Source organism: Lepisosteus oculatus, chromosome 20, assembly GCF_040954835.1.
Source record: "Lepisosteus oculatus isolate fLepOcu1 chromosome 20, fLepOcu1.hap2, whole genome shotgun sequence".
Classification (NCBI taxonomy): domain Eukaryota; kingdom Metazoa; phylum Chordata; class Actinopteri; order Semionotiformes; family Lepisosteidae; genus Lepisosteus; species Lepisosteus oculatus.
In genome coordinates, this window is record NC_090715.1 from 14,920,657 (window position 1) to 14,939,154 (window position 18,498).

The window sequence follows — 18,498 nt, forward strand, 5'->3', positions numbered from 1 at the left end:
CACATCCATGTAGATTGATAGGGGTGAAAAAAATGAATCCATTGAAAAAGTGCTTTTAAAAAGGATGTTTTTAAAAGCTTAATGTACTAATTTTAAGAAATGACAATGTACTGTATCTCTATGTATCTCTGATGTGTTTACCTTTGTAAGGTGCCTGGAGGAACTGTGACGTTAAATTGATTTGAAAGGGAAAGTGATGAAGGGCAATGTCCATAAATACCTTAATTGCTACCTTGGCAGTAAACTACAAAATGCCCTTTATGGATAAATCTTAATGAGAACTGGATAAACAATCTGCAACACAGAGACAGATTTCTAATTCTTGCTGTCAAGATATTAACCAATGAGACTGTTTAGTTAAAAAGTCTCTAAAAAGATAATGATGCTCAACAGCATATCAATAACCCTAGTTTGCATAACTTTTAAAGAGTGAAAAATGTCTTTATTGCAGCTAAATCAAGTTCACATCGCCAAAATACATCAAGGATGGGATATAACACATAAGAATAAGACAATTAAGACATTCTTGAGCACATTCTGCTTGGTATAGTTTAGAAAATGAGAAAAGACTCATTATTGTAGTACAACAACACATACAGGCTGTACATTCCCGCTTACAGTAACAGCAAATCCATGCAAAATTGTTTTTGAAGAAAAACGTCAATTAATTTGCAAACAAATATGGTCCAAGATCATTACTAGGACAAAGTCATACATTTTAATCAAAGATAATAAGTATACTATTATGTTGACCCAAATATCAAATGTGTTGTAAAAATTAGGGCAGAGGACAAATTACAAACCTGGAATACTGTCGTATTTTTGAATCAGATTACTTCTTACTACAATGGAAATGCTTCATCACAAACAGAGATTGAAATTTGCCATGGTTGGACAGGTTGAAGATTTAATTTAAGCCCAATACTAATACAAATCAATACTCGTAAATGGGCAAGATAAATCTGGTTAACTCAGCAAAGAGATGCCTAAAAATACATAAGGAGTTCTAAATGTCCCATTTTTACAAGTCATGCTCAGTTTGTTACTAATATCACATAAATTCAGACCCCACCACTCATAGTGTAAAGAAGTGCTTGTGAATTAAATTCGAATGTACTTCTTAAATTGTGTCCTTGGGCCTAAACATTTACTGTTGGTTCAGAAATCTCACACTGTGTTGACTGTGTTAAAAGCAATGAGGATTTTAAATACACTTACAGCGTATTACTATACTGCTAGAGCTGAGCCCATGTATTTCAGTAGAGCTCAGACTGACCGGGAAAAAGTAAGCAATTTGTAACTCTCACCCAACTGCAATGAGAAAAAACAAACACTTTCTCTGTGAAAAAGGTGAAAGGGGAGCCTTTCTCTTGTTTCACTTATTTCACAGAGAACGGATTGAAAACCACCTGGGGGAAAGAAGATGATTTTAATTAAAATGCATTCTCATCCCACCTATATTTCATTTTCTACCACGTACCATTTGAAAAAGATCTGACCTGGAACATTCTTCTTTTTCTTTGGCTACACAAGTTCAGAGACAGGAGAACAGATCGATGTGGTTTTAGATAGTGGGATGCCAACATTAAACTCTGCTTCTCAGAGCTGTCACACGGTGTTACTGGGGTGGAGCTTGACGTGAGGGCTTGGGCATTCATGGGTGGGGTCACTGTAGCATCGGTCTCAGGCAGTCTAATTGGTCACTGAGGTACCTTTTTGAGAAAACTGCCTGCTTGCTACAGGTCATGGATCCAAGGCAAAGCGCCCTGTCATGTTGTGTAGTATCACAACAAACAGCAAGCATCACACACAAAAGAAAGAAACAATACTCCATAGTAATCTCCCTGCCTTCACACAGGATTTCTCACTGAGATGTGAGGATTTCTATGTCATTCTTTGTACATGGTTCAAAAGCAAGTAGGCATCCGAAAAAAGACTTTCAGTTTGTAAGATGAATAGTTTAATGTGTGTATAATTATATTTACAGCTTTACCGGTCTATCATTCTTCTAAATAATGTCTTCAAGCTGTCTTAAAATAACTGTGCAAATCTGCTTAATGACTAACATGAGATTTGAACACAGCCAATTGCAATTTCAGAAATCATACTGGCTATGTTTGATCCCCTACACAATACCGTAAACAAAAACAGAAGGCTACACTGCTGGAAACAGTACACTGTACTGTACAGTATCCTGAACATTTAATAGTCACAACAGTTTTCATTTTCTTTTGAGCAACTTGCATGTGTGGATAAAAATAATTCTTAAATTAAAGATACACAATGATCACATAAGATAACTCCCTTGTGCTGGTGTTCTCTGGGTTAAAGCTGACAATCATTTGGCTTTTTGTTTTGTTAACCATGAACTGATGCATCAAAAGTGTAAACACATTATCATCCATCTCTTCAAGACTGAAACCCAGGAAATCTGTCTTTTTCAGGCTGAAACCCAAGATAATGACTCTCTTGTGTTCCTGCAAGGAAACTTCATAGAAACAAATTGGAAGCATATCTTAATTGACTGGAAGCATTTTTTTATCAGTAACTATATTATGCACATACAATGTATTTGTCTGAATATCCAACCACTAGTGCCATCAAACACTATGTTCAAGAGCTTAATCTACAATCTGCTCAAGCTATGAACTTACAATAACAGTCTAGCACACAACTATACAAAGAGACACACATACTGCACGCCCCAGTGCATATTATCTTCGCATTCATGCGCAAGGACTGGTCTCCATAGAATTGCTAGCATAAGGCCGCCATCTAGGAAGCTATAAGGGGTACTGCAACTATCACTTGAGTGGAGACAGTGATTGATGCCACATTTTTCTGATTCACAATTCAATTCAGTCACACAAAGGTTTATCAACAGTATAAGAAAAAAGAAAACTATAACAATAGAAGTAAGCAATTTACACTGATATGGAGGTACACTTTCACAAAATAAGATGCACAAATGTTGAGATATTACAGAGGGTCTTCATAAAATGAACCATGAATATTGCAGTGTATCTACACCTATCTTTGGACACTTGTAAACACCAACTGTTTAACCTTGAGCAGAAAATCTACTGATAAAAGGCTATTCCTACAGAAACTATTGCTGAATACTTCTGTTCTTATACTGAGATCTGAGATTTTTCAATTCCTTAGAATGAAATTCCTTAGAATGCAATAGTAAGCTAACAAAAAACCTCTCATGCATTTGTAAGACTGACAGTGGACTCTCCTTAACTGCAGAATGTTTTAAAGTACTATTTAAATCAATATACAAAGTTTTCAGAGTTCAACAAGAGGCTTAAATATTAGGGAATTGTATTAAGGCATCTAATGGTGAAAAACAAGGTGAACTGCAAGCTGCTCTGCCTTCCCTTGTCCCTTGATGTGTAACAGAACAAGCTCATTTCCTAAGCTTCTCTGACTTCATTGAGCCCACTCTTGTCCATCCAATTTTCCAATACGTGTTTCAACAGCACTGGGCAGTATGAATAAAGTGCACACCGAAGCAGGGGTTACAAATGCATCCATTTTTAATCCATGGCTCATCTCCAATCACGTTCTCCGTAACCATCTGTTATCTCTTTTTCTCTGCCTCCTTTAAATCTCTTTCAGTACATTTTTTCAATGCGTCATACTTGTGAACTCTCAACAACGTTCTAAGGTTGACTTTCCTCGGTGGTTCAATGGAAACAGTTCAGATGGTAAGCAGTTCCGTTTCTCTACCTGAGACATCAAACAAATCACAGCAGCACAAGGAAATCCTCTAATGAACAGAGACAATCAATCCAACTACTTAACGTATACACATTTACAGGTAGTAGTCTGTAGAGACGGCTATCACACATAAAACAGGATCAACACCTATATTCTTTCAGTACTTCCCATGTGAAAAAAGAAGTACTACTAACACAGTAGGGGAGGTATCTGCCTTAGGTGGTTATCGCTGATGGAAAAATCATGAACAGCATTAAACTGTGGACCCTGACAAAGCTTTTCACCAGAAAAAAAGCCTTTTGAGAAAAGTGCACATTATTTAAAAAACAAACATAAATAACAATAATCCCGTGTTCTATTTTGGTGTTGCTATCAAAATATAAAGTTCTGCATTGAAGAAATTCTGCAAAACTGCTAAGAAAACATTTTAAAAGCCTTCTGCTGTGCTGTTGTCAAACACTAATACCTAACATGAGCAGATAAGTGGCTGAAAAAATAGCTTGATCTGTTTCTACACTTTATATATCTATCTTAAAGTGCTGTATAAAACAATTCCTTTAATAGTCACTGAAATTATAACACTTCACCATATTCTAGAGTGAGCATCTTCATGTTAAGTACTTAAGTCATCACATTTATATTCACAAAACCCCTGCTTAATACATGAATGATTGTGCTATATAAGCAATTCAGTATGAAGATGCATCAAGTCTGTGTCATCTGCATAAAACTCTAGAAAGCCTCTGGGCCTTAGTATGTCACCCGCCCCCAGTGTATCTATGACTTGAGTCGTGAGACTTATTAAAATCACAGCTATTAAAAGAATACATGGATTTTAAAAAAGGCTGTAACCTTTAACAATAAAAGGGGTCAATTTCACACATTTACAAATCCTTCAGAAGTTATAGGTTGGTTTTTAATCAAGTGCCTTCAGTGGGTAAATAATCTCATGAGGAAGTGAAATTAGTTTTAAAAATGCTCCTTCACTTTTTCTAAGAATCTTTCTTCTTTTGAAGGCCCTGAAAAGTTGACATTACAAAGAACTGCCAAATGCCAACAGGTCTATCTTTACTTCTGAGTAATGAAAACTTTGATGTTTCATCAGAACTTGAGAGATTTGATGTGCGGTTTCTGGAAAAAAAAAGAAATGAGCTAGTGTAATCGTATCAGACATTTAAGCATTTAAACTTACAAACTGGAATATTGGTTTTGTAGAAGCCCATTTGAACACATATTGCATTAGACATTCCTTGGACTTAAGCAAACAGCTTCTTACTGCTCTATAAAAACTATTTGTACTGTTATTGCAGCTACTGTATACTTACTAATGACATTGTTAATTTCTCTGTTCAGCTCTGTCTAGCTCTTTGGTTTATGATCCTCTCTGCCTTTGAGCATGACAGTTTTGAAGTGGTTGAGAACATTTACAAATGAATTTGAATCCGTTGCCTTGCATTGATTTCCACTGCCATACTCAAGTCCCACAATACTGAGACTCGATGACGGAGACTGACAAAAGCATGGGAGCAGCACATAGTGCTCAACGGCACTAATAACCACAAGAGCTTATCACCAATGTTCATCCAAAGAAAATGTTTATGTAAAAAAATATTTTGATAGATTGATATGACAACATTTTGGAGCTGGATTTCTTGAGTACTAGATAGCGCATCTCGAAATTCTAAAGCAAGGCATTGCTCCTCTGGCAAACATTTTGTTCTAGTATAAACAAATCCCAGATTTTTGCTCCTGATGACATGATGGCTTTTAAATGGTTTGTGTAGGAGCTGAGACTAATGTTTCAGGGAAACCCTGCTAACAGTACAACATGTCCCATGTTTGAGATAGGATTGCAGATCTGCTTCAAAGATTTAATGACAATTAACCGACAGACAGATGATCTGTGCAAATACTAGTGATAGAGACATCAAAAAGCTTGAGTCTTGGCCTACTACTCTGATGTAAAATTTAAACTGTTTCTATATTATTGAAGGCATTCAGAGCAAAAGTGTGAATTAAAATAAAGAACTGCTGCATTTTAAACACTGAAGCATAGAACTGAACGTATTGACTTAATTATGTACCTGCACTGCTCAGTACTGTATGTTACTATGTAATATTCAGGTCTTCAGATCAAACAGGTTTTATGTGTTACACATGATTGCAGTCAGTTAATTTCATTGTGAGGTCAAAATGAAAGAAAATACTTTAATTTCCCTTAATTTAATTAACACACCACATATCGCAGTAAGGAAAGGCTTTTATCGAGTATTTCTCACTGATAGCTCTGATGCGTAGACACGTCAGTGGCAGTTACTAAACATAGGAGGGTAAAAAAAACTTACAACTGGTTACGTTTACAAAGCACAGCTATCATTTAACATGTTTTGCAGCCACAAAAAAAGTTTTTTTTCTGAGAACCATTCCAATTAGCAACATAATACAAAACAGGAAATTCCGGGATTTGTACAACAAGCAAGCAGTTCAAAGATAAAAAGGAAAATTTTCATGATAAGTTGCATTTGGTATGCGAGGCCTTTAGTTCATGAAAATGTGCAGAAGAGACTTATGATAATGGTAAAAGCATTTGTATTTGGTGTATGATATTATTATATTTACATTGACATAATCAGTGAAACCATAAAACTAGCTATTACACAAACTTAACAAGTATCATGTCTCTGGCACTGTGTATGGGGAGCTACAACACAGGAATAAACTGAGGCCTAATGAAGATTACCCCAGCACAACTACTGAAATCTCAGTATCTGTTTCATTTTACCTTAAAGAATATCTTCAGTTCAACCTAATTATATTTTTGTTCATGTCGTACAATACTGTATAGTATTTTATGTGAGTGACTTGGCATTAACTGTACCCAGGTCAGAATCTACTTTTCAAAGCTGGATGACAGAGAAATGGTCACAGCAATAACATCATAAAGTATTGCTTTCCTTGGAAATCCACAGGCAGAAACTGCTTTTTTGGGGGGTGTATTTGCTGAAGAACCCCAGAAACAAGGCAAATACTTTAACTGTGAGAAATATACCAAATCACAATTTATAATGACATATCTAATAAACAAGATGAAGCAGAGGTTAATTCCATGCTGAAAAGCAGAAAGAAAGAACACTGTTTTGGCTGTGAAGGAAAATTATTTATTCTATTTTTCTGCATGGAATTAACCTCTACTTCTGCCTTTTTGTCAGATGTACACGAGCACTGGAGCAGCTCCACCACTCAAACCATGGATAATACACTCTGAGCAGAAATAAAATAACCCAGATGACGTTGACAATTTCTTTGACCTTGTTTGGTGAATCATGACCTTTGTCGGATCTCTTTCGTGGCTGCACCTGTTAAACGTGTTAGGAATAGATATGACTTCACAGCAACTGCACAAACTTTTTTTGTTACAGAGGTCCTTGGGAGTAACTTGTTCACACCCAGCGTTCAAAATGTTTCTGATGACCAACATGCGTTTTGAGAATGTGTAAAAGTTCAAATCAACAGATATTTTTAACACTGACAGCCAGAAAGGAAATTGTTAGGCTCCTTTTCAGTACAGAGCATTTAAGAACAACTTTCACTTTTCTGTCCTTGAAATGATCTCATGTGCCACATATCTACATATTCCTGAAGGCCAATGATTCTGCTGCTGTCTTACACTGACTCACAGTTGATAGCAGTGGCATCAGTACAGTATACAGTACAGTACATTCAATAAAGAAAAGGATCCACACTACATTTATAAAACATAAAAAATACTTGATTGACCGTATATAGTACAAATTTATTTGGACCATAAGACACCAGAGAGAAGATTCTTGCTCAAAGTTATCATCAGTGGAAAAGAAGAAGGGTTTATTTTTAGATTACTTAAATCAAGGTGCTGGCAGATGTGACACAGCAGGTGCATCAGGTTTTACTGGCGTGTTACAGAGTTATCTCCAAATATTGCATTTTGCACATGCAAAAACACTTGCCTATATTAAACTGAAAAGTAAAGGCAGAAAACGGGTCAGGCAGACTCACGTATCATATACAGTAACTTTACTCCTAACGAGAACAAAGATTAACAAAAAGATTGCGCAAAAACTGTCAATACCCATCTCTCCTTTGAAAGCATTTTTCTTCTGATGCATAACAAGAGCAGAATGAAGTCTGACTCCAATTGCTAAAGTTTATTACAGCGAAGGGAACGGAAAGCCTGCGGCTGTGGCAGCCTGTGTCTACCGCACGATCATATGTGTCTCAAGTTGCAGGAAAATACATCACTGATCCTAGAACTCAGCCGCTTCAGGAACCCTACTGTATGAGTGCTGAACCACCATTCAGAAAGTGAAGCGCATGAACCCGTTTGCATAAAACTACTGTACCAATCTGTTTAGATTACCACTATGGCAATCAGGCGCCGCCACCGCTTAAATCAAGGTAACGGTGAAATCGAGTCATTTTGCTTGTTTTCTCTTGACATACAAGCCTACGTTGTAACTAATCGTGTGTGTACCAACCCAAATCAATAACCGTGTTCGGATGAAAATATATAGCTGCTTTCCGAGACTACAGGTAGAAGCCTCCATAAATGAATTTTAAAATGATCATTCATCTGTACATGTGTGCGGGGGGGGGTCATTATTTTGAGTTTCTAACGATTAATTTAGATTAACACGTTTAGAATCACCACATGATTTCCAATTCTCCAACATCAAAGGTAAAAAAACGTTTTTTTCCTCAAGATTAGATTAATGCACAACTACTTTATCCGTGGACCTTCAGAAGGAGATCTGGTTGATCGGTCCTAGCGAGTATTCAGAGCATCACAAACCCTGATTTTCTCAGGTTAAATGTAAGTGTAATGTTGTATCCAATGACCCAAGTCACCTCTGACGGCAACAGATTCAACACGCACGAAATACAGAAAAGGCAAACAGCACTGTACTTCGGCTTTGAATACAACGTAATCGATTTTATATCAAGCAGGGGGAAATGGATTGCGTATCAAAACAAGAAGAAATACTGTTGGGAAGGAGCGGTTACTTAGTAGCGACTCTCATTATAAGGTAACTTTATTCATCTCAAAACCCGAGCAGTGCCCTGCGAGTGAAAACAGAGCAATGCATTTATTATGAGCTCCAACATACAGTACATCATTTGAATCATTTCGCTTGGCAATCTAAGAAGAATGATCCCGATAAGTCTCAGATGTTTATCGCTCCTCGTTTACGTTTGAATAGGCATTCCTACACACCTTCAAAGGAAAGCAGTGGACGCTTGTACAGTACATGGTGAGGAGACGCACTCGCCGTAATGTTGCACCTGGTGCACGAATTAAGAGGATTGAGGTTTTCTTCAAGTATACCTACAGTAGCTCACCAGACAGCTCACGTCTCGATAAGGAACACGTGTTTTGGCTATTAGTTTAATAGAAGAACGGCTGTCTTTAATCAAGGTAATTCATATTAATCACGACACCTGTTGTACGTACAGTAGTCCGGAATACCCCGGCAGTTTTTTTCTAAAAGCTTCTTTTAAAAATAACATTTCGTACAATTATTGTACCGTACCAGTTTATTTCACTTGTATGCGTGCACGGTATAAATGTAACAGTGTCTAGAAAACCTAAGATCGCCTAAAAGAAACATATCCTAGGCTAAATCAGTACCACTCCTCTTCAGCACATAAATAGTTACTGTGTGATTGACGGCAGCAGGTGTTCCCAGTTACCGTTATTTGTGATGGGATATGTTTCAGATTTTAAAGGAAGCTTGTCTGGTGAAAAAATAGCAGCATTACATTAATAAATGATAAGGAAGTATCTTTATCAAAGGCGCAATAATGTCTGTTAGTGTTTACGTCGTGTAGTGTGAATTTCCCACAGATTTAGACTTAATAAAGAGAGCCAAGTAAAATCTAAACTTGGAGCTGAGCAGAATATAGATGGGGCTTGAAATACGGTTCAGTCGTGATTTGCACATAGCCCACACATTATCTCCTTCTTTTCGGGACTAGTACAGACTGCTTCGGCACCCCGAACCTGACATTTTTCACACCCTCTGCCTAAATAAAAATAACATCGATATCAACAGCAATTACGAAACACTGGCAGCACAACCAGTGCACAATGTTTGTAACCCATCGTCACTTTAAAGGCATTTGGTTAACTATTTCGCTATCAAGGAATACAAAAAAATAATAATAAACCAGGAATTCCTGCATGAGTATTTTTAGCTCCTTCATTTAACACACGTTTGTCGTACGCGATGCCTCAGTACCTGCTTGACAAACTCGTGCTGTATATACGTCCCTGCACCACACGCAGATTATACCTTAGAAATAACGATAAAAGCTGCTTAGACTGGAAATAGATTTCGGAAATCAGCGGTGTTTTTTCGCGCTTACCTGGGAGACGAGGAAGGCTACGAGAATGTGAGCTTTGATCTCCATGTTTAGTTGTCTTTATGTTATAACAACGTGTAGGTTTGACCAGCTCTGTTCATAATTCCAGAGTCGAAGTGCCTTAGCTGCCAACTTCCCAAATAGAACTGCAGCCTCATCACTAGAGCATTGGAGAGAGGCGCCGAGACCACAACCAATAGATTTACAGGGGGATTTCTTCAAGTCCAAAGGAACCCAGCGCAACTGTAAGATGCCCCCACATAATATATAGTATGTGTGATTTTTATTTACAAGGAAATACCGGCTTCGATATTGTTTTGCGTGCGTTACAAGGTGCAGATCAAGCCACATATTTCAGGGAAATCCCAATGGAGCAGGGGTTTGATTCTTCTCATTGAGAGTTTTTGAGATTCCTGGGGTCTATTTTTATTTGATCTTTCTCCAAGTGTAAATCCAACAAGCTGGATTGTTGAGTTACTCTATGAGTAACCTCCTAGAGTCCTTTTATTAGAGACTCAGATAAAGTGTTGCACCCTCACCGTCGCTGTTACCTAACGTTCAATCTTTTGTTTCAGGAGTTGATTTGCTGAAAGGATTTGACCGCGGGTCTTTATCCCCTTTAATAAAATGTATTATTGTGATATCGTGGACAAAATTAATGCATAGCAGCTTTGTCTGATACATGTTCATATAACAACATAATCCTGAAAAGAAGCATCAAAAAGATTAAGAAACGTTTGCTGAACTGGCCCATTTACTGTCCCGGCTGAGCAGCTACCCTAGGGTCTGTCTTAAGGAGACGTTTCTATACGATTTCTGCACTTGATCGTCAAGAGAAGAAAACTGAAAATTCATTAAAATCACTTAGGCGACAATATATTCAGCAAGATATTGTGATGCTAAAACTGCATGTATTAATGTTCTCTAGATACTTTATTTTTAACAAAGGTAAGGAATTTTATCGTGTTTTCTTTACTTTAAAAAATATACTGTATTCAGAATTCTTGATTTTCAGTCAATCGCGCTTCAGGTTTAAATACGCGCTTCAGAATATACCGTACTTTCTTCGTAGAAATAGGTGGGGATATATATAAAATAAGGTTAATCAATTTAGACTGCATCATGAATAACTTGATTTTCTCAACCTTTCGGATACTCTGCCCCGTAAGAAGATAATCAAGTATATTAATAAAAATATCACTCCTCACTCCTGAGTGGAAGCTGACCATTACTGCAGTACCAACCACGGGCTTAGAAATGAAAGTAAAACGCTCCTTGAAATGACCTGTAAGGATACAAAATCACCTTCAACCCACCTTCAATACACAGACCGTCTTGTCAGCGAGTTTCTGTTTTATTGACTCTTTTAGATAAATCCACTAATGAGAGTGACAGGAAAAGATAATACCTCAATCATATAGATGAAACAGATAAGGTTGGTTCCTTACGTTGTATTCAGTAAAGCATTAAATATTCCTTAAACCAATGGCAGTAATGTGTGCTTTAACCTCCATACTGTATATGCATGATCTTTCTGCATTAACCTATAGAATGACCAAGTACTCATTTGCATTATAATTCTGTATGATATTCTTTGGGCCCTATATTAAAAATACTAAAAGTTGAAATCCTGTAATTTCCTAAGGGAATTAATCACCACAGGGTTGTGAATACTGAGGTCCTTGAAGTTTAGGAACAGGTAACATTTCATTCCATGCTGAAAGGTTAAAAAAAAGTAACGCAACACTTCAACTGTGAAGCCTTCTTTAGGTGAAGGAGAGAGAGAGAGCAGCAGATCAATAAGGCACAGGAGAACACCGCACAGAGTAGCTAGGAAGGGCATAATGCAGGTGAGGAGGAGTGTCCAAACTTTAAAGTTTAGTTTGTGACAAGACATGCATGTTTGTGTTTTCCGATGTCAAGTAAAATAAACCATGTTTTTAGAAGTAATTGATAGCTTGGAAAAGTGCAACTTCAGCCAGAGACATAGGTTTCCATTGAAAAGCAGGATACATTTCTGATTGTAGTACAAAGGCCAAAACATATCTATTGTTGCACAAGCAGTCTTCAGGAGCAGTAACCCCTATACCAAACTTCACATCACAGACCTGCTACATGAACTAGCCAATATGACAAGTGAGAGAACAGACAACTGTGAGAAACTGCAAAAAGTAACTTCTAAAAATACAACAAAAAAGTTACACTCTACCACATTTTATATCCCAAATTTTACACGATGTGCATCGTTAATCATTCCACTCTTTTACACAATATCATAAAACAAGCCAGACTGCAGAATGTAAAGATACATTTATGTGTAAATATAACAGATAGTCAAAGTTCTAGCCCTACCCCCACATGAAAAATGAGGTGAGGAATTGCTTTGACATCTCAAGGAATTGCTTTGCCAAGACAATGTCACAGCTGTATTTAGAATCTCATGTAAGGTATTTATCAAAATAACAGGTGGAAATTACTGCAGCTACTATGACTAAGAGCACCCTACCTCCTTCATAAATGCGGATGTCTGAAAATGCCTCCTACAACACGTTAAAACATTTTTGTTAACTTTTCCTTTCTTATATATATATACTGTGCTTTTGGTATGTTCAGTCTGTATGTCCCTTGTACACTATCAATATAATGCTATATTGTGCTCTGATATTATACCCAGAATGCTAGACTGTGCACTACTGGGTATTTGGTATTGCTAACAGACTCCTAAATAGCCTTAGGCATGAAAATGTAACAATGTTTTTTTAGACATTACGTGTTTCTTCACATGCTTAAGGAAATGTTGTGGTTATAATAATATTTGCTAAAATTACTTATCCTGTCAGAAGTACTAATTAAACACCTGTGCTGAAAATTTGACTAAGAAAATGTGACTTGATTGTAAAGCTAAGTGCAAGACAGGTACAGTAAGTCACCTGAAGAATAACCGAATCTTTAACAGTCATATATATTTATATACCCTTTTTAAAAGATTGTTAAATATGGCCTTTCATGATATCTGTTTTACCAAAGAAAAGCCTGCAAGCAGTATTGCAACACCCTGGATATAATACTATACAGTTCATGGAATTATTTACTATAAATTACTGAAACTATCACTTGTTAATTTAGGCTCAGCACCTCAGGTGCTTGTTTTTTAGGTCTCCTGGTGAAGTTACATAGAATTCACTTGTAGATTACCATACAGATAAATAAATAATTAATAGGTTCAACCTGCAATACCAAACAAAAAAAAACAATCTGACTGCTTTTGGAAGAAAAGAATCTTGCAACCCAAAATAAAATGAAAATCTGAACAAAACAAGCAGCATTAACCTAAACTCCCACTGAAATGTTTAGGTTTTCTCAAATGAAAAAAACAACTTTTTTTCTGAAATGTCTTTCCTTTGTCCACCAGGTGGAGCTGTAAATACCCAGAGTGTCCCCATCAGGAGAAAAGAAATGCGAGTCAGCTTTGTCCTTGGATACGGTTGTGAGAGAGAAACTGAAGCTGTGGCAGTGAGAGCCTGTGGCCTCCAGTGCTGATTGATAGCATGATATTTAACTTTTATTACACTTCGTATCTAGGCTATAAGTGCCAGGCTCCTACTGGACTCCTTATAAACATCTTTAATTTCAACGTATATTCACTGTACTGTATGTTCAGTATACAGTATGTGCACTTTTTTGTAAAATAATGTACTTTGCAGAAGACCAAAACTTTCCAACATTTTCCTAAACAGTTATGTTAAGTTTTCCAAAACTGGATAAAGACATTAGCCCTGTCGACAATAGCACTGCTCTTGTCTGGTGGGAATTTGAGATTCTGTAAATCTGGTACGCATCAAAGCCTGATGTCTTTACTAGGACACATCCAAACAATTGCATATTGTACTGGCCTGAAGTGGTGTTTACTGTTCCTGTCCTGGAACACAGAAGGACCAAACAACTACATGAGTATTTTCTGAATCATGCCTACTCAACAATAAGAAAGTATTATAATCTTCAAGTCCGCAATCATTTTGAAAATTTAGGCACCTTCCAAGGCATTCTTAACCTCTTAATACTGCTGATTGTCCATTTAATGTGCATTTCATTTATGAACATGAACAGTTCATTCATCAGCTCTATGCTGTGACTATCTCTGGTTACTGGCAATATTATAAGGCCCACAAAAGTTTCATGCTTCAGGACTCCTTCTATAAAGTACACGGCACCCTAACTACACTGTAGTTTGGGTCAATTGTGGCAAACTAATACTTCATATTGTGAGCCAGAATCACTTCAAAATTCCAGGAATTCTTTAAAACATCTTCCCTTTTAGGATATAGTTTAAATAGGTCTTTTTTTTTACTTTAAAGATGCAACTCTTAGAAATAAGTATATGTGAAAACTGTGGGCTGTGGAGCCATCATCAGGAGTGTAGGGAAATGAAACTAGAGGAAGAGAAAGAAGAACAAAAAACAGGGTCAGAATGGGGAAACCTCCAGTTATAATATTATATTCTTCCAGTAAATCTGTGGCAAGAAACAATCTTAAAATTACAATTACAGCATACAAACATGGACGGAAACTAAGTACGAATAATGTTGTGGTTTATTTCCTGTAAAAGGCACAATTCAGTGACAATTCCTAAACCACATAATCTAATGGTAGTGTGGCAGGATTTAAATAACAGAGGCAATTTTCATAAAAAAGCCCAGCGATGCTCTTTCGCTTCTCACCTGTTGCAATTTAAAAGAATTTGTCTTTGAAAGAGACAAACAACAGACAAAATGAAGGGAAGACCTTTGTTTTCCAGAAACCCAGACAGAACCAGACAGCATCTCCTGTCTGTCTTTAATGAATCACTGAATTAAGTGCATCTTCACCAACTTGGCTGGTGCAGCAGCCCAGATCCCAGCCTACATACCATCCATTATAGTGCTACCCACAGTGAGTTAGTCATTTGTCCTCCTAATGGTGAGATGAGTGATGAAAACCAGTATTAGGACATAATGTGGTATAATAACTTCTTAGTTGCATTTCACAGAAGCTTGGAATATTAATTGGTTTCTCATAGGATTGGTGCTTGGCCTTAATAGGCTTTTATTATCTTACATTTAATTTAACAGTTCCGCTTTAGATTTCAGGATTACAAAATAATTACAGTGATGCTACTAAAATCTTTGTATGGCATCAAGATACGTTATGTTAAAACTGCAAAATGCATTAGTATGATCTTATTACAATGTCGTGTCCTGTTTTGGTCACCATGATGTGAAATGTATTCTGCTGTTTTGTCCAGAGCTCAAAGAAATTAACTATACTGAGACTAAAAAACAATTATTTTTGTCCTTGACCCGAGAAGACTATTAGGGGACATGATTCAAGGATTCAAAATCTTCAAGGACATTGACAGAGTCAATCCTATGGACTTCCTCAGTATAAACAGTGAAAAATAAATGGAAATTGAGGGAGATCCTGTTTAAAATGGAGCAACTTATATAGCCATATGGTCAAAGTGTATATCACCATGTCTTTCATGAAACAGTTGCATGAGACACTCGGAACAATTCATCAGTTCAAATCAGATCTTATTTCAAATAATAATGGCTTCTAGTTTATGGCATTACAACATAGTCACGCAGGACCAGAAGAAACACTTTCAGGCAAGTTGCAGGCATGGAGAGGAAGCAGTGATCAAAATGAAAAAGAAAGCATGTTTTTATTATTCAGTTTAGCATATTGAGTGTCATTTCTGAAACAATAAAATACAATCACCGGACCATAAAATATTACAACTCAAAGGCTGCAGTCCTGCATTATCAGTAGGAGGGAAGGGGCACTCGACTTATTGTTTTATTTTGAAAATAAAAAATAAAACATATATGGGGAGCTGTTCTGCTGGCTGGACTGCATCCATTCATTTATTCTAGTTGACAATAATACTATACAAGGGCTCGATGAGTGTTCTTTCATTCACATGAGATGACACTTTCACCTTTTGATGTGCAAAGCTCCCTTCTTGATCGCTGGGAATAGTCCTTATCATCACACATTATCCTTCAACCAGTAAGCAGCTGAGTAAGTACTCCAGGAGAAAGCTTTCTACTTAACCTATTCATTCTACAGTCTATAGAAGTCCACGGCCGTCAGCATGGGTATACATGATTCAATTACTGCTAATAGCTCTCATTAAGATGAAAAAAACCCAAAGTGAAGTCAGACTTCTGTCATAAAAGCCCAAGGGACATAAAGGAAAACCATGGGTGCCAGCAGGCACAACATTGTTGTCTTTATTTCTCCTTTATTCTGTAGTTTTCATTCCCTCACTCTGTTTGGTTAGCATTACAATTGCACTGCTCCCAATAAATTTTCCCGTTCACTGCAAAATCAGTAGAGGTGACATATGACATAAATCTCTTTCATACAACACCCCTTCCACCACCACATGTGCTTTTGCCCATCCAATAAAAAAATCGAGTTAATCTCAGTCTTTGGCAGATCCTACACTCACAGTTAAGTAAATAAACCTGCAGTTGCCCACAGAAATATAACAAGTCAAACTCTGTCACCCTTTGGCATTTAAAAGCATTATTGAAAGAAAGCTTCATGGGTTCTCCCCCATCTTTCTCTCGGCACTATGACTCTGAACTTACAGAACAAGCTGACTTTATTGCATTTGTTTCTGTCAGAGTGTGCAGAATCTATGGACACCCAGAGATACAGCTAGTGGTGTCTGCAAAGTACCTTTCAAACTAAAAAGACATTCAGCTTTCCAAAGCTAAAAAGTGAATTTTACATTTCTTTTCTGCAATATGCTTCTGCCAGTGAATCATAAATGGCAGTTCAACACATGTTAGCGGGTCCAATATTCTAAATAACTGAATTTCAAAAGAGCAAAGAAACAAAAATCAAGGAACCCAACTTATTCCATTTACTGGTTCATTCCTCCTTCTCACATTTTATAAATCAAATGAAACAAAAAGTTTATCATTAACATAGCACAGGTTATAAGTCTATGCCCCTGTTACATGTTGCCATCAAAGAGCTCTTTTTTTTTTTGCATTGAGCAATTTTCCACACAGAGGAAAGATGTCTGTTTTTCTGTTTAAGCCACATGTTGTTGAAGTGACTAGATCAATCTCAGGAGAGAGAATTTAAATGCATCATTAGAAGTACCGAAATAGTCTTAGATGTCCAGCAGGCTGATTCATTATTTTACACTGCAGTTCAAATGAGTTCAGTTTTTTTAGTACCAACATAATAACAATCCTTTATTCTCATTTGCAATGATGACCAGACTGAGAGGCTCTCACCATTGCAGCACAGGAGACAAAGCAGGGAAAGAAATAACAAATCAATAACATGTAAATAACGTAATAGGATGTGACAATGTTGGCAAGTGCAAGTCTGAGGCAGAAAAGATTTAATCAAACAGCTGAATCTGCCCCCAGATACACAGGTGGGTTAGTGTCAACCTGCTCTGCAGGTTGATCCAGTCATTGGCATGGAAATTGAAATGACTTGTGACCAGTAGTTGCTCCTGGGAGGTTCTTTTAGAAAAACCTAGCAAAAAAACAATATGGATATGGTTTTCCCCAATTCAAGATATATACATTTATTTAAGCCAGTTTTTCATTCACCTAGCTTGCAGAGCAGGACTATCAATCAAAGAATAAAGATCACTCATCCGACCACATGTCAGGATATTTAAAAACCATGGATTGCTCCCCTTTTGCCTTACTTAAAGGCAAACTTGTGAACAAGTTTTCTAGTAGAGTTTAGCGGCAGGCACAGCTCACAGACAGCTTGATGTGTTTTGTGAGCTACACTGAGCTACACGTCGGTCATAACTGATCAAGTGGGTCCAGTCGAGTGCAAGACAGAACTGGTGGAGGTGGCGATGAGCCGCCTAATGCTGAGAATATTGTTAATGTAGGTGGAGAAAACAGATGACATGTTGACAAGTCTAATTTGTCCCATTTCATAAAACAACAGTGCTGACTAATGAAATATACTAGTGTTAGATATAAAATACTGTATATATCAGCATCCATCTTTCTACTGTTAATTTCAGGCATGTGAAAGTAATATTCTGTGTGCCATCACATTTAATATTCTTTCTGTACATTCACTGTGCACACATTGCAAATTCATTTTTAATGTCAGTCATTTGTAACCATTACAGTCTGCTACCAAACATTCAGCACAGGACATTTAAAAAAAATCCCAGCATCTAAATACACTGATAAATTGGCTATTTAATAATTGAAATTCCAGGCATTTATTCAGATAGTTAGAGGTTTGGTTGGAAGGAAACTGCTCTGCCTGTCAGAAAAGACATAGCAGGGGGTACCCCTTGAGAAGCTTAGCTAAGAATGGGGAAAATGTGAC

The 18,498-nt window shown here is 37.0% G+C and overlaps 1 protein-coding gene and 1 long non-coding RNA gene across 5 annotated transcripts in view; one reads left to right on the top strand and one right to left on the bottom strand.

Annotated features, from left to right (window-relative positions):
• Positions 1-10,388, bottom strand: part of cdh13 (cadherin 13, H-cadherin (heart)) — a 415,446-nt gene extending 405,058 nt beyond the window's left edge. Inside the window, exon 1 of the mRNA XM_015368155.2 lies at positions 10,129-10,388. Within this exon, the coding sequence (XP_015223641.1) occupies positions 10,129-10,173 (45 nt within the window). The 5' untranslated portion in view covers positions 10,174-10,388. The remainder of the gene's footprint in view (positions 1-10,128) is intronic.
• On the top strand, positions 8,926-16,002 carry LOC107080003 (uncharacterized). 4 transcript variants are annotated; one of them, XR_001480893.2, is made up of 5 exons: positions 8,926-9,014; positions 10,235-10,395; positions 11,496-11,560; positions 11,886-11,975; positions 13,538-16,002. It is a non-coding gene; the product is annotated as an uncharacterized lncRNA (long non-coding RNA). The 4 variants fall into 4 exon arrangements; XR_001480890.2 differs by lacking the exon at positions 8,926-9,014 and adding an exon at positions 9,024-9,178; XR_001480892.2 differs by lacking the exon at positions 8,926-9,014 and adding an exon at positions 9,024-9,178 and having other exon boundaries at positions 10,235-10,370.
• The last annotated feature ends 2,496 nt before the right edge of the window (positions 16,003-18,498 follow it).